Consider the following 17,227-nt stretch of genomic DNA (forward strand, 5'->3'; position numbering starts at 1 on the left):
ATGAAAGTGAACTATTTGTGTGTGATCGGGGGTATATTCATTCCGCCGATTATGTTGAAAAAACATTTCTTAAACGGAAGCAAACGTAACGAAACGGGGATAAACATACCTGAATTTGTCCAATAGAAACTCTCATTTGCAACTGTTGGACTAATGATTACACCCTGGATAACTTAGATGCAGGCAAGAGTGTGCAAGGCGGTATTGAATGTGTCACTGTCTGTCACCTTGATTACTCAAAAAATTATCTCGACCTATGCACCTACGTTGTAAACTTTCATTCATAGGCTAGGTTGTAGCCACCTCATGACGGGTATAGGGGACATTCTAGTATCATGTAGTAGCCTAAACCTATTGATGTGAATATGATTGACAGAAATAGTAGAAATAAGGCTCATGCTCATAAAACATTTAAAAGACATCAACCATCACTGATGGGTATATACAGACTATGCGAGCGGCCTGCTGAAAAAGAGATGCACATTCTAGCCTTGACTATTCTACATTTCCCCACCAGAGGGCTCAATAGACCCTGTCATGATCATATGCATACAGTACTCTAATCGTTAAACTATAGGCCAGGGCATGCAGGATGTCACTATTCATTAGTGGTGAGCCACATTCACAGTGTTGTGAATTCAATAAGAATGATGCAGTGCAGTCTTTGTATCCAGTTCTTAGAATATCTTTGCCTTTGAATATGTCCTGGGACAGCCGAGTGTACTGGATGTTTAGATGTTAGGCCTACAGTGTACTGAACCTATGGTTAGATGTTAGGCCTACAGTGTACTGGATGTTTAGATGTTAGGCCTACAGTGTACTGAACCTATGGTTAGATGTTAGGCCTACAGTGTACTGGACGTTTAGATGTTAGGCCTACAGTGTACTGAACCTATGGTTAGATGTTAGGCCTACAGTGTACTGAACCTATGGTTAGATGTTAGGCCTACAGTGTACTGGATGGTTAGATGTTAGGCCTACAGTGTACTGAACCTATGTTTAGATGTTAGGCCTACAGTGTACTGAACCTATGGTTAGATGTTAGGCCTACAGTGTACTGAACCTATGGTTAGATGTTAGGCCTACAGTGTACTGAACCTATGGTTAGATGTTAGGCCTACAGTGTACTGGATGGTTAGATGTTAGGCCTACAGTGTACTGAACCTATGGTTAGATGTTAGGCCTACAGTGTACTGAACTTATGGTTAGATGTTAGGCCTACAGTGTACTGAACCTATGTTTAGATGTTAGGCCTACAGTGTACTGGATGGTTAGATGTTAGGCCTACAGTGTACTGAACCTATGGTTAGATGTTAGGCCTACAGTGTACTGAACCTATGTTTAGATGTTAGGCCTACAGTGTACTGGATGGTTAGATGTTAGGCCTACAGTGTACTGAACCTATGGTTAGATGTTAGGCCTACAGTGTACTGAACCTATGGTTAGATGTTAGGCCTACAGTGTACTGAACCTATGGTTAGATGTTAGGCCTACAGTGTACTGAACCTATGGTTAGATGTTAGGTCTACAGTGTACTGAACCTATGGTTAGATGTTAGGCCTACAGTGTACTAAACCTATGGTTAGATGTTAGGCCTACAGTGTACTGAACCTATGGTTAGATGTTAGGCCTACAGTGTACTGAACCTATGGTTAGATGTTAGGCCTACAGTGTACTGGATGGTTAGATGTTAGGCCTACAGTGTACTGGATGGTTAGATGTTAGGCCTACAGTGTACTGAACCTATGGTTAGATGTTAGGCCTACAGTGTACTGGATGGTTAGATGTTAGGCCTACAGTGTACTGGATGGTTAGATGTTAGGCCTACAGTGTACTGAACCTATGGTTAGATGTTAGGCCTACAGTGTACTGGATGGTTAGATGTTAGGCCTACAGTGTACTGAACCTATGGTTAGATGTTAGGCCTACAGTGTACTGAACCTATGGTTAGATGTTAGGCCTACAGTGTACTGAACCTATGGTTAGATGTTAGGCCTACAGTGTGGCTAGTAAAAGCTTGCATTACTGTTTACTTTGTGAAATGCCCATCAAATATGTGATTGTTTATGCTCCTAGATCATATAGTAATCTACAGGAGATAATAACCCACAGAGAGAGTGAACATGCTGTTCTTTTACATCATGTCTCTACTAACCCCTTTGTCTCGCTCCCTCAGATGAGAGCAGGGACGGACAAATAAGCAAGGTTTCGTCCTCTGACAGCCTGAACGGGAGGCACAGCCAGAGTTCCCACAGCTCCGACAGCTCTGGCAAAGAGCCAGAGGGGCCTACAGGTCCAGGGTCTGGGCAGAGCCCCAGAGAGCCAGCCTCCCCCAGCGGAAGGGGCCCCGGCCCAGCCGTAGCAGCCAGGCGCAGGTCAGACTCTTGCCAAGAGCCCCAAGCAGGGTCCTGGCTGGACAGGAGGTCCCGTACTTCTTTGTCTGAGAAAGAGGTCTACTCTGAGGCACCTGTCACCAATGGATGCATTGTCAGGTAATGTACATCTATTATGGTGACCATCCTCATGTCAATTATTTCAGCTAAATTGGCCCAGATATGATAGGCACAACTACGTTGGGTCAGTAACCGAAAGGTCGCTAGTTTGAATACCTGAGCCGACATGGTGAAAAATCTGTCAATGTGCCTTTGAGCAAGGCACTTAACCCTCATTTGCTCCAGGGGCGCCCTACTACTATGGCTGACCCTGTAAAACAAAACATTTCACTGCACCTATTCGGTGTGTGACAATAAAACATTTATTTGTGTTTTTTACCATAAGAATCAAAGTGGGCAATTTGCTTATTTTCAAACAAAAGGATTCGTTCAAAGACTTTGTTGGTGCAAAATACATGTAGGAAAATGTGAAGGACTTTTGAAGGAGGACACCCTTGTTGTGTGTTCCAACAGTGGGGAGGAGCCTGAGAAGCAGAAGCCTGAGAAATGGGCACCACAGCCCAACGGAATCAGCCATCTTAACCCGGGCCTGACTGTGGAGTCGGACACGCATGCCACACTCTCTCCCAGCCTCTCCGCAGTGCCCAACCCACTCAGCGGGAACGGGAACACGGATGCAGAGTGTTGAAGGTCGGCTCTAGAGGTCCCTGCACAATTTGCACAGAATCTCAGTTATCTGCAGTTAGAGACATTTAATTATAAAAGCTTTAGGTTATTTTATTTTATGCACAAACTCTCTCGATCTGATGTGGCTTTGTGTCATCATCTAATGCACTGTTTTAGAATACAACCTTTTTATTTGACCAGTATCTCTCTTTCTCTGTCTGTCTCTCTGTCTCTCTGTCTCTGTCTGTCTCTCTTTCTCTTTCTGTCTCTCTGTCTCTCTTTCTCTGTCTGTCTCTGTCTCTCTATTTCTCTTTCTGTCTCTGTCTGTCTCTATGTCTCTCTTTCTCTGTCTGTCTCTGTCTCTCTTTCTCTGTCTGTCTCTATGTCTCTCTTTCTCTGTCTCTCTGTCTCTCTTTCTCTGTCTCTCTTTCTCTGTCTGTCTCTATATCTCGCTCTCTCTAACAGGAGTTGAATGATACTTCTAATATATGGCACAAACTTATTTGATTCTAGTTCTGCTTCTTCCTTGCTCTCCTGAACCTAAAGAAGACACTACCCTACTGTAAGACTTTCAGTAAAGTCACTGCTTACTTTTCGCAGCAGAAGCACCACCTAAACATCGATAAAGAACAATGTTTAAGATCTGGGTCATCCTAAGCAAATAGGATACGGATATTGCACATTATTAAGGCACTTTTGCTATTTCAAAACTGGAGCTCTGTTTCAGTTTGTGAACTATCTATCTTTAATGTGTAATCAATGCAAATACAGCGTAGGGATGCAAATGAAAGCCATGCACGTGTTTCAATCAAAGTAGCCTACCATCCTTGAGGAATTAGGTGCTTGTGTATTCAGTCTACCTCGTATTAGACACACTTGCCTCTTGACTATCCTAAATTGTATTTAAAGGGAAAAACATGATATAGTATCATCTTCATGCAATGGGACAACATTTGTAAATGTCTTCCACCTACATTCCCAAGCTGTATAAGGTGCTTTGTTCATATTTGCTGGTATACTCCTATTGTTTCATTATGGCTGTAACCTGATTTCGTCCTGTGTGTATTCCCCACCTGTATTATGTTAGTAGGTAATGCTTTCAGATATCTAGTACAACCTAAAACAACTGGATTAAACAGTATGCAAACTTAACTGATACAGCAACTTAATCTAAGAAATAAATACATTTGAAGGCTCATAGGACAGTCACTCTCACACCCATCATGACATTGTAAATGTTTCTTAAAAACATAGAAACAACATTGAGAGTATTGACTCTATTGTAAGTCATTTCTATGAAGCCTTCTTTCATCAAAATGAAAGGAAATCTTATTTTCCAGATTTACTACGTCTTAAACCGATCACCATTTTCTCAATTTCATCTTTATCAGGCAAGCAGCTGATGGAAAAGGAAATAACTGGACTGAGTTTGTGTGAATCTTGATTTTGTGTGTGTTTGGGATTTTAAGTGTTATGTTTTTTTTTGTTTTTTTTACATTTACATTAATGTTCATTCATCACTTGTCTGAAATAAAATTACTATTCAAATGACAAGACTTGTACTTTAATCTATTTCTCCATCTTTATGTGTAATATATGACTAATATTATAATATTTAAGGGCTGTGTTTCGTGTAGGTTTACCCTGGCGTGACGTTTTGATAACCATGTAAATCTCTCTAGGACAAAGTGACTTTTATCAATATATTCGCTTGTATTTACCCCCCAAAAATGAAATGCTAATTAGCTACTCGTGTGGCTATCATAAAGAACTTCAAATGCCATGATGATCTGGACGAGACTGACGAATCGACTCAAAGGTAAATATCTCTGGATTAACTACCTAATGTTAGCTAAATGTAGTAATTAATAAATTGTCTACATTTCTTTAAATGGTCAATTCTGTGAACTGTTTTAAATTGACACAATACCTGTTAGCAAAAGCATCATCTAGGGATGACGGGCAGGAGCTTGCAGGGATTTGTAGATTTGCAAGATGTCTACTTTGATTCTAATTAGCATCTTCAAATCTGACAGTAAATAGAGCTGAATATATTGTTAAAAGTCATCTTGTCATGGTTATCAAAATATCACACCAGGGTAAGCCTACACGAAACACAGCCCTTTGTTTTAAGTGTTTCTAAAATCCCCTATGGGAAAAATGTATGGCGCAAAAACGATTGGAACCATTTCTTCTTCTTTTTTGGTATAATGGTGTTCGCAACAATTATATGTGCATTCTGCCACCTACTGTATAGGTGGATTGGAACCATTTCCCTGATTGACCGCTAGGTGTTATGGGTATTGTGATGCCTCCGCTGTGGGGCTCTATTTCGTATTTATTTTCACTGTTTAATCAAAACCAGTGAACTTTTTAGACAATTCGTTTATAATCCACGATTTTGCCATGATAATCCAAAAACATAACAAATTACTGTCACTAGATCAAACACCCCCTGTAGCGTCATAACGTGGTAGGTAGCGTCTTCCAAAATGGCGTCCAGATATTATCAAGAGATGCAAGAGAGTTTCAGAAATAACAACAAAATCAGGGAATTCCCTGCGCATACCGCTAAAGTTAATTCAGTAGCATAGAGTTGCGACGGCAGGAGGTTGGCATCTGTATCTTTTGATTAAACAGCAAGCGTATTTGTCTTGGGAAAAGACCGTTTGTTAAATTGCTAGCTAGCTTGGTAGTATGCTATCGACGCTAGTAAACATGGAATGAATGAACCAAGCGTGCTAGTGCAAGGCTAACAACACACCTCCCCAGTGGTATCTTGTAACATTCAGCCTCCCAAAATAATACACGCACTTTGTTATCTAGCAGATTCATTTGCTAACTTTATGATCAGACCGCGAATGGAAGAACATGCTAACTAGATGCTATGTTTTGTGCGGATCCAGCTAGCCTAGTTAACTTAGTAGTTACAGTTACTTTTAGTGGTAGCTACCTCCCCCGTAGCCATCTTGTTGATTGCTAGCTGTTTTTGCCTATATCAACCCCTTACAGGTGAAAGAGAACAACTACAGAGGCCATGGAGACAGTGTTGATCAGCTGTGTTGGCATCCTACCAACCCAGACGTGTTTGTCACTGCATCAGGGGACAAGACCATACGCATCTGGAACGTCAGAACAACAAAGTGCACGGCGACTGTCAACACTAAAGGTACCCTCCAGTTTCAGTCCTTGTTTTGGACAGTGATGCAAATGATTCATCTGCTGTGTCTTCAGCCAAAAACAACCCTTCAGTCTTGTACTTTAGTTTTGACTCTACAGTACTTTTTCATTTTCGGCCATCTGTAACATCCGGTTCTTTCTGATCTGAGCTGACAACAGTGCTTGATCTGTTTTGTTTGTTTGCAGAGGTAAACATCAATATCTGCTGGAGTCCTGACGGCTAATAGCCGTTGGGAACAAGGATGACGTGGTTACCTTCATCGACGTCAAATCACACCGGTCACGAGCTGAGGAGCAGTTCAAGTTTGAAGTCAACGAGTTCTCGTGGAATAATGACAACTACATGTTCTTTCTCACCAATGGAAACGGGTGCATCAACATCTTGAGGTAAGACCATGGCTCCATCCAAAATGGCATCTGAGGTTATTCCCTATATAGTGCACTACTTTTGGCTAGGACTCATATGGTGCTGGTATAAACCAGTGCATTATTTAGGTAATAGGTTGCCATTACCCACACACCCTGTTACTCAAGTATTCGCAATCCTGTCCAAATTAGAATGTGTAGCTTATGTCCTGTGATGTAGCCTACGCCTATTGCTGCTGCACATGAAAATGGATATGATTTGAAGTAGTAGATAGATTCATAAGTTACGCGCTCCCTGACTTTGACATGTTGTTTTCAGTTACCCTGAGCTGAAGCCCATCCAGTCGATCAACGCACATCCCTCCAACTGCATCTGCATCAAGTTTGACCCCGCAGGGAAGTACTTTGCCACAGGAAGTGCAGATGCCCTGGTCAGTCTGTGGACCGTTGAAGAACTGGTCTGTGTTTGCTGTTTTTCCAGGTGAGTGAGTCTACATTTAAAACAAGTAAATATGGACAGATATCTAAAACAACATGGTGCAATTGCAAAACCGTCATCAGCTAACCCAAGTAGCCCGTGTAAGCATCCAAAACATGATCAGTATTTGTATCACTTGACATGGATGCTTTTGCAATGTATCCATATGTTGAGTCTGATTGTCTTATGAATGTGTTTCAGGTTGGACTGGCCAGTGAGGACATTGAGTTTCAGCCATGATGGGAAGATGCTGGCTTCAGACTCAGAGGACCACTTCATAGACATAGCAGAGGTTGAAACAAGTTAGTTGAAGAAAGTCAATACAACTTTCTGTGGATACATAAAGAAACCAGAATTGGATGTGCAAGAATAATCCCCTTTGCTCCCTGTGGAATGTACGATCCACACAACAAGCCCACACTATGCCACATAGTCCTTGGCAAGAATCAAGTCCTCTTTAATTTGATTTCATCCTTCCTCAGTATCCTCTTCTTTGTTTTGTGTTTATGCAGGAGAGAAGCTGTGGGAGGTCCAGTGTGAGTCTCCTACGTTCACAGCAGCCTGGCATCCTAAGAGACCGCTGCTGGCCTACGCATGTGATGACAAGGAAGGGAAGTACGACAACAATGGAGAGGCAGGCACTGTCAATCTGTTTGGATTACCTAATGATTCCTGAGTGGGGTAGCGATGCAGGCACTGTCAAACTGTTTGGATTACCTAATGATTCCTGAGTGGGGTAGCGATGCAGGCGCTGTCAATCTGTTTAGATTACCTAATGATTCCTGAGTGAGATCAAACACACACGTCTCTTGATTCACTCTTTAAACTGAGTTTATGCGGATGATTGGCCCTACTTTGTGGAGGCATGTTATCTATCCCTCTGCTGTAAGACTTCTTCTCTATATGTTCAATACAACATCCTTGACTTTTGGTCCTTTTAAATTCAGCCAGAAGGGATGTCTGTATAAATAGCTACGTCATTCATGTAAACTGATATTTCTCCATAAGTCAAATCCTCAATGTTCTTCTACTGCTTTTTTATTTCTAGAAAGAGTGCCATCTTAGATGTAAAATGAACAGATAATTACAGCGATTCTGCAAAGGGAAGAGGGTCTAGAGTTGCCCTTAAGGGAAGAGGGTCTAGAGTTGCCCTTAAGGGAAGCGGATCTAGAGTTGCCCTTAAGGGAAGCGGGTCTAGAGTTGCCCTTAAGGGAAGCGGGTCTAGAGTTGCCCTTAAGGGAAGCGGGTCTAGAGTTGCCCTTAAGGGAAGCGGGTCTAGAGTTGCCCTTAAGGGAAGCGGGTCTAGAGTTGCCCTTAAGGGAAGCGGGTCTAGAGTTGCCCTTAAGGGAAGCGGGTCTAGAGTTGCCCTTAAGGGAAGCGGGTCTAGAGTTGCCCTTAAGGCAAGCGGGTCTAGAGTTGCCCTTAAGGCAAGCGGGTCTAGAGTTGCCCTTAAGGCAAGCGGGTCTAGAGTTGCCTTAGCAGCGGGTCTAGAGTTGCCCTTAAGGCAAGCGGGTCTAGAGTTGCCCTTAAGGCAAGCGGGTCTAGAGTTGCCCTTAAGGCAAGCGGGTCTAGAGTTGCCCTTAAGGCAAGCGGGTCTAGAGTTGCCCTTAAGGCAAGCGGGTCTAGAGTTGCCCTTAAGGCAAGCGGGTCTAGAGTTGCCCTTAAGGCAAGCGGGTCTAGAGTTGCCCTTAAGGCAAGCGGGTCTAGAGTTGCCCTTAAGGCAAGCGGGTCTAGAGTTGCCCTTAAGGCAAGCGGGTCTAGAGTTGCCCTTAAGGCAAGCGGGTCTAGAGTTGCCCTTAAGGCAAGCGGGTCTGGAGTTGCCCTTAAGGCAAGCGGGTCTGGAGTTGCCCTTAAGGCAAGCGGGTCTGGAGTTGCCCTTAAGGCAAGCGGGTCTGGAGTTGCCCTTAAGGCAAGCGGGTCTGGAGTTGCCCTTAAGGCAAGCGGGTCTGGAGTTGCCCTTAAGGGAAGCGATAAAACATAATTTACTCTCTTTAGTGAGGGGGTGAACACTAGTGTTCTCTTTGAAGCCACCAGATGGCAGTGAATCCCAATTATGAAATAGTTGTTTGTTTCTGTAGAGTTTTCTACATGACTGTTTCTCCATACAGTTTGCAATTACACACAGTGCTGTAACACATTTTGTTGAAACTGTAAATATATCTATTTTTTTATATTAAAACAACAGTCTTGTATACTTGTCTTGGTTGAACATATCAAGGTATAAAACTAATATGGTGCATTGTATGTCTGCTGTCTAGATTTAGTGGGTTATTTCACTAAGAGGGGACTGTATCTCAGCCAGGAAATGGTGATTCATTGCAGGCTATGGCATGAAGACGTTGTGTAACTAAATGCATTTATGTAATGTACACAGAGATGGTGGGTGTGAGGTCTTGGACTTGATATGGTAGCCTACCCTCTGTATCACAGCTCCCACACATCAACCAGCACAAGACCATATTATCTTAACTGGGTGAATATGATGCCCTGCCAACTAAGTACAGTATACAGTCCGGTCCAAAGATGAGCCAAAAAGACTTTCAAATAAATCATACAAGTTCTGGGCTATATTGCATTTTCCTGTCCAATGATGCAAAACAAAAATTAATAAAAATATTTAATACTAATACAATTGCTCAGAGAAATACGTTTTGTTTAATAAGTAATATTTTTTTCCCCTTCAGATGTTTTCAATACCTCACCTATTGAGTATAATGGCACTGAGCCTTTTTTTCTAAAATGTATCAGATTGGAGAACACGTTGGGAGGGATCATAGACCGTTGATATCCTTCATCTGCGCTTAGGGACGGCCCTCTTCAAGTTCCGGAGAATGAGATGGCTATTGCAAAATGTTAATTTTATTTTGTGGTTGATTAACATTTCTTTGTGTATTTTAATGTGTGCTTGGGGTTATTGTCTTGCTGGAAGATCCACTATCTTTTTGAGAGAAAAAAATATTTGTTTTACAAAACTTCTTTATTTTTCTTCAATTGTATTAGTATAAAATAATAAAATTTCCCATTTTTTTTGGAACAATCTAGCCCAGTATTTGTGTTATTTATTTGATAGTCTTCTTTGCTGATCTTTATAAATGGTGTCATTAACGTTGGACCTGACTACTTGGCTGTAAGTATTCCATATGTATGTATGTAATGTGCACTTATGTTTTCAGTCATGTCATCGTGAGTATGAGACGAGTGGTAAGTGTATAAGTTCAAACTAAGCAGTTATCATGATGGGTGATTTGTTGTATGAGACAACAGTGGTAACAGGTTTGAATAAATGTGGGTTTTGATACTTATATAGGTGTCATAACCTGCCATGAAATAACGCTATGTCACAAGAGGTGTACTGTAAATAAGTAGGTCATGGGTATTATGACATATTATGAGTGTGTTATGACGCTGGATGTCAAGTAAAGTGTTACCACAACAGCTTATGTAGCTTGCTTCTGTTGCTTCTGCCATAGCTGAGGAGGTGGGAGAACATACTGCTTGTTTAGATGGAAGCACAGCCTGTTCTTTCATACTGTTCTAAGAACATGCTGATGTTTCCAGAATGGAACAGTTCCTGGTGTCTGATGTTTCCAGAATGGAACAGTTCCTCCTGTCTGATAACAAAGCAGACGGTGGGCGATGGAGGGTTGGAAAGAGAAAAAAAACTAGTGTCTTGACATTGGGTCTGTGTGAGGCCAGTTACACTTCCTCTAGGGAATCACCATCTGTGACTAGAGATTAGACATGGTGTCAATTCCTCGTTCATCTTCCTCAGCCAAGACAGACACTGCCCAGCGAGAGCCGTCTCAGTGCCCAGATCAGGAGGCTTCGGACTTGGCTGGTGACAGCTGTCCTCTCCGTTCTCTGGTGCTTCTGAGCAGCGGGCTCCAGGATGTTTTCATTTTGCAGCTTCCTATTCCTAGCAGGGATGGAACAGGCTCCCCCTGGCCACTCCCTAATGTCATGTAGTTTGGGGTATCCTATATCTGTCACGTTGGTCAAAAACAAAGGATCTCAAATCTGCACATCAAAACAATGTAAGCAACTATCAATCTCTAAATTCAAAGACTCAATCATGGACACTCTGACAGTTGTGGCTGCTTTGTGTGTTGTATTGTTGTCTCTACCTTCTTGCCCTTTGTGCTGTTGTCTGTGCCCAATAATGTTTGTGTCATGTTTTGTGCTGCTACCATGTTGTTGTTTTTCTACCATGCTGTGTTGTCATGTGTTGCTGCCATGCTATGTTGTTGTCTTAGGTCTCTCTTTATGTAGTGTTGTGTTGTCTCTCTTGTCGTGATGTGTGTTTTGTTCTATATTTATATTGTATTTTTAATCCCAGGCCCCTGTCCCCACAGGAGGCCTTTTGGTAGGCCGTCATTGTAAATAAGAATTTGTTCTTAACTGACTTGCCTAGTTAAATAAAGGTTCAATTTTTTTTTAAACTCTCTCCTTCCTGTCATGACAAATGCTTATGTTTCCTGTTGTACTTCCATTGTAAGATGTTTTTCCATTGTCAGCCATCATCAATCGAATGTTAATAAATTACTATTGTTGTTTTAATGGGCTGGACTTAAAGGGGAAAATGTGCTAGAGTTTAGAAAAAAAACAGTCCAAACCAATTTGCTGTGAAAGCCCCCTTAGAGGACAACAGGGTTGATGTCTTTCAATTGATCTTCTAGGTCAATCACCATGCCACAATGAATCATTGTTGTAATGAAGGATTCATCTGTTTGAACGAGGAGCTCAGATCACAGAACATGACATCTGAATATGTATTACATGCATTGATCTACCATCTGCTACACCGATGTCCTTTTGGAAAAACACAAAAACATGTTGAATTAATAACGTCTGATCAACGTCTGATACGTTGATAACGTCTGATACGTCCGATTGTATCGGTTTCATTACGTAGCTACTGAACACTTTATATTAGTGTTGCAGAGAGTATTAGAAATACTGTTCTGTAAGATAACTAGTAACCAAGCCCACATAACAGTTTGATCAATGACTTCACTAAATTTGAGAACCTCTTTATATACGTGGATGCCGTGATATCAAACTGTTTGTTAAAGATGAGCTACCAGCGTAAATCAGATATCATTCCCTCAAGGTCTTATGTCTGATGAACAGGGCCAGGTCCAGACATGTACTGTAAACATCACTAGCGAGGTCAGCAGGAGAGGCTTGCTACCTACCTCCGTGTCATCGTGATGGCCATAGATATGAATGCTGATCTGTCTATTACGAGGCTGTGCTGTCAGTCATGGTGTGTTGACAGTGAAGGGGGATAGTAATTAGATCCCCCCCCCCCCCGTCCATTTGCTGCCGTCCAAATTAGTTACTCTCTGAATCTATGAAGGACCAATTCTCCAGTCTGGATGGATAGGCATTGGGTTGGTTCTCCAGTCCAGATGGATTGGCATTGGGTTGGTTCACCAGTCCAGATGGATTGGCATTGGGTTGGTTTTCCAGTCCGGATGGATTGGCATTGGGTTGGTTCTCCAGTCTAGATGGATTGGCATTGGGTTGGTTCTCCAGTCTAGATGGATTGGCATTGGGTTGGTTCTCCAGTCCAGATGGATTGGCATTGGGTTGGTTCTCCAGTCCAGGATTGGCATTTGGTTGGTTCTCCAGTCCAGATGGATTGGCATTGGGTTGGTTCTCCAGTCTGGATGGATTGGCATTTGGTTGGTTCTCCAGTCCGGATGGATTGGCATTGGGTTGGTTCTCCAGTCTGGATGGATTGGCATTGGGTTGGTTCTCCAGTCCAGATGGATTGGCATTGGGTTGGTTCTCCAGTCTAGATGGATTGACATTGAGTTGGTTCTCCAGTCCAGATGGATTGGCATTGGGTTGGTTCTCCAGTCTAGATGGATTGGCATTGGGTTGGTTCACCAGTCCAGATGGATTGGCATTGGGTTGGTTCTCCAGTCTAGATGGATTGGCATTGAGTTGGTTCTCCAGTCCAGATGGATTGGCATTGAGTTGGTTCTCCAGTCTAGATGGATTGGCATTGAGTTGGTTCTCCAGTCTAGATGGATTGACATTGGGTTGGTTCTCCAGCCCAGATGGATTGGTATTGGGTTGGTTCTCAAGTCTAGATGGATTGGCATTGGGTTGGTTCTCCAGTCTAGATGGATTGTCATTTGGTTGGTTCTCCAGCCCAGATGGATTGGTATTGGGTTGGTTCTCCAGTCCAGATGGATTGGCATTGGGTTGGTTCTCCAGTCTAGATGGATTGGCATTGAGTTGGTTCTCCAGTCTAGATGGATTGGCATTGAGTTGGTTCTCCAGTCTAGATGGATTGTCATTTGGTTGGTTCTCCAGCCCAGCCCAGATGGATTGGCATTGGGTTGGTTCTCCAGTCCAGATGGATTGGCATTGTGTTGGTTATCCAGTCTAGATGGATTGGCATTGAGTTGGTTCTCCAGTCCAGATGGATTGGCATTGGGTTGGTTCTCCAGTCTAGATGGATTGGCATTGAGTTGGTTCTCCAGTCTAGATGGATTGGCATTGAGTTGGTTCTCCAGTCTAGATGGATTGTCATTTGGTTGGTTCTCCAGCCCAGATGGATTGGTATTTGGTTGGTTCTCCAGTCTAGATGGATTGGCATTGGGTTGGTTCTCCAGTCTAGATGGATTGCCATTTGGTTGGTTCTCCAGCCCAGATGGATTGGCATTTGGTTGGTTCTCCAGCCCAGATGGATTGGTATTGGGTTGGTTCTCCAGTCCAGATGGATTGGCATTGGGTTGGTTCTCCAGTCTGGATGGATTGGCATTTGGTTGGTTCTCCAGTCCGGATGGATTGGCATTGGGTTGGTTCTCCAGTCTGGATGGATTGGCATTGGGTTGGTTCTCCAGTCCAGATGGATTGGCATTGGGTTGGTTCTCCAGTCTAGATGGATTGACATTGAGTTGGTTCTCCAGTCCAGATGGATTGGCATTGGGTTGGTTCTCCAGTCTAGATGGATTGGCATTGGGTTGGTTCACCAGTCCAGATGGATTGGCATTGGGTTGGTTCTCCAGTCTAGATGGATTGGCATTGAGTTGGTTCTCCAGTCCAGATGGATTGGCATTGAGTTGGTTCTCCAGTCTAGATGGATTGGCATTGAGTTGGTTCTCCAGTCTAGATGGATTGACATTGGGTTGGTTCTCCAGCCCAGATGGATTGGTATTGGGTTGGTTCTCAAGTCTAGATGGATTGGCATTGGGTTGGTTCTCCAGTCTAGATGGATTGTCATTTGGTTGGTTCTCCAGCCCAGATGGATTGGTATTGGGTTGGTTCTCCAGTCCAGATGGATTGGCATTGGGTTGGTTCTCCAGTCTAGATGGATTGGCATTGGGTTGGTTCTCCAGTCTAGATGGATTGGCATTGAGTTGGTTCTCCAGTCTAGATGGATTGTCATTTGGTTGGTTCTCCAGCCCAGCCCAGATGGATTGGCATTGGGTTGGTTCTCCAGTCCAGATGGATTGGCATTGTGTTGGTTATCCAGTCTAGATGGATTGGCATTGAGTTGGTTCTCCAGTCCAGATGGATTGGCATTGGGTTGGTTCTCCAGTCTAGATGGATTGGCATTGAGTTGGTTCTCCAGTCTAGATGGATTGGCATTGAGTTGGTTCTCCAGTCTAGATGGATTGTCATTTGGTTGGTTCTCCAGCCCAGATGGATTGGTATTTGGTTGGTTCTCCAGTCTAGATGGATTGGCATTGGGTTGGTTCTCCAGTCTAGATGGATTGTCATTTGGTTGGTTCTCCAGCCCAGATGGATTGGCATTGGGTTAGTTCTCCAGTCTAGATGGATTGACATTGGGTTGGTTCTCCAGTCTAGATGGACTGGCATTGGGTTGGTACTCCAGTCTAGATGGATTGACATTGGGTTGGTTCTCCAGTCTAGATGGATTGGTATTGGGTTGGTTCTCCAGTCTAGATGGATTGACATTAGGTTGGTTCTCCAGTCTAGATGGATTGACATTGGGTTGGTTCTCCAGTCTAGATGGATTGGCATTGGGTTGGTTCTCCAGTCTAGATGGATTGACATTGGGTTGGTTCTCCAGTCTAGATGGATTGGCATTGGGTTGGTTCTCCAGTCTAGATGGATTGACATTGGGTTGGTTCTCCAGTCTAGATGGATTGGCATTGGGTTGGTTCTCCAGTCTAGATGGATTGGCATTGGGTTGGTTCACCAGTCCAGATGGATTGGCATTGGGTTGGTTCTCCAGTCTAGATGGATTGGCATTGAGTTGGTTCTCCAGTCCAGATGGATTGGCATTGAGTTGGTTCTCCAGTCTAGATGGATTGGCATTGAGTTGGTTCTCCAGTCTAGATGGATTGACATTGGGTTGGTTCTCCAGCCCAGATGGATTGGTATTGGGTTGGTTCTCAAGTCTAGATGGATTGTCATTGGGTTGGTTCTCCAGTCTAGATGGATTGTCATTTGGTTGGTTCTCCAGCCCAGATGGATTGGTATTGGGTTGGTTCTCCAGTCCAGATGGATTGGCATTGGGTTGGTTCTCCAGTCTAGATGGATTGGCATTGAGTTGGTTCTCCAGTCTAGATGGATTGGCATTGAGTTGGTTCTCCAGTCTAGATGGATTGTCATTTGGTTGGTTCTCCAGCCCAGCCCAGATGGATTGGCATTGGGTTGGTTCTCCAGTCCAGATGGATTGGCATTGTGTTGGTTATCCAGTCTAGATGGATTGGCATTGAGTTGGTTCTCCAGTCCAGATGGATTGGCATTGGGTTGGTTCTCCAGTCTAGATGGATTGGCATTGAGTTGGTTCTCCAGTCTAGATGGATTGGCATTGAGTTGGTTCTCCAGTCTAGATGGATTGTCATTTGGTTGGTTCTCCAGTCCAGATGGATTGGCATTTGGTTGGTTCTCCAGCCCAGATGGATTGGTTTTGGGTTGGTTCTCCAGTCCAGATGGATTGGCATTGGGTTGGTTCTCCAGTCTGGATGGATTGGCATTTGGTTGGTTCTCCAGTCCGGATGGATTGGCATTGGGTTGGTTCTCCAGTCTGGATGGATTGGCATTGGGTTGGTTCTCCAGTCCAGATGGATTGGCATTGGGTTGGTTCTCCAGTCTAGATGGATTGACATTGAGTTGGTTCTCCAGTCCAGATGGATTGGCATTGGGTTGGTTCTCCAGTCTAGATGGATTGGCATTGGGTTGGTTCACCAGTCCAGATGGATTGGCATTGGGTTGGTTCTCCAGTCTAGATGGATTGGCATTGAGTTGGTTCTCCAGTCTAGATGGATTGACATTGGGTTGGTTCTCCAGCCCTGATGGATTGGTATTGGGTTGTTGCTCAAGTCTAGATGGATTGGCATTGGGTTGGTTCTCCAGTCTAGATGGATTGTCATTTGGTTGGTTCTCCAGCCCAGATGGATTGGTATTGAGTTGGTTCTCCAGTCCAGATGGATTGGCATTGGGTTGGTTCTCCAGTCTAGATGGATTGGCATTGGGTTGGTTCTCCAGTCTAGATGGATTGGCATTGAGTTGGTTCTCCAGTCTAGATGGATTGTCATTTGGTTGGTTCTCCAGCCCAGCCCAGATGGATTGGCATTGGGTTGGTTCTCCAGTCCAGATGGATTGGCATTGTGTTGGTTATCCAGTCTAGATGGATTGGCATTGAGTTGGTTCTCCAGTCCAGATGGATTGGCATTGGGTTGGTTCTCCAGTCTAGATGGATTGGCATTGAGTTGGTTCTCCAGTCTAGATGGATTGGCATTGAGTTGGTTCTCCAGTCTAGATGGATTGTCATTTGGTTGGTTCTCCAGCCCAGATGGATTGGTATTTGGTTGGTTCTCCAGTCTAGATGGATTGGCATTGGGTTGGTTCTCCAGTCTAGATGGATTGTCATTTGGTTGGTTCTCCAGCCCAGATGGATTGGCATTGGGTTAGTTCTCCAGTCTAGATGGATTGACATTAGGTTGGTTCTCCAGTCTAGATGGATTGACATTGGGTTGGTTCTCCAGTCTAGATGGATTGGCATTGGGTTGGTTCTCCAGTCTAGATGGATTGACATTGAGTTGGTTCTCCAGTCCAGATGGATTGGCATTGGGTTGGTTCTCCAGTCTAGATGGATTGGCATTGGGTTGGTTCACCAGTCCAGATGGATTGGCATTGGGTTGGTTCTCCAGTC

The 17,227-nt window shown here is 43.7% G+C and overlaps 1 protein-coding gene and 1 pseudogene across 1 annotated transcript in view; both read left to right on the forward strand.

Annotated features, from left to right (window-relative positions):
- LOC120046910 (shootin-1-like) overlaps positions 1 to 3,081 on the forward strand; it is a 29,976-nt gene extending 26,895 nt beyond the window's left edge. Inside the window, exons 15-16 of the mRNA XM_038992462.1 lie at positions 2,177 to 2,492; positions 2,907 to 3,081. Of these exons, the coding sequence (XP_038848390.1) occupies positions 2,177 to 2,492; positions 2,907 to 3,081 (491 nt within the window). The remainder of the gene's footprint in view (positions 1 to 2,176; positions 2,493 to 2,906) is intronic.
- A 2,052-nt stretch (positions 3,082 to 5,133) lies between these two features.
- On the forward strand, positions 5,134 to 8,507 carry LOC120046911 (annotated as a pseudogene).
- Positions 8,508 to 17,227: the final 8,720 nt, after the last annotated feature.

This window comes from Salvelinus namaycush, chromosome 5 (genome assembly GCF_016432855.1).
Source record: "Salvelinus namaycush isolate Seneca chromosome 5, SaNama_1.0, whole genome shotgun sequence".
Taxonomy (NCBI): Eukaryota; Metazoa; Chordata; class Actinopteri; order Salmoniformes; family Salmonidae; genus Salvelinus; species Salvelinus namaycush.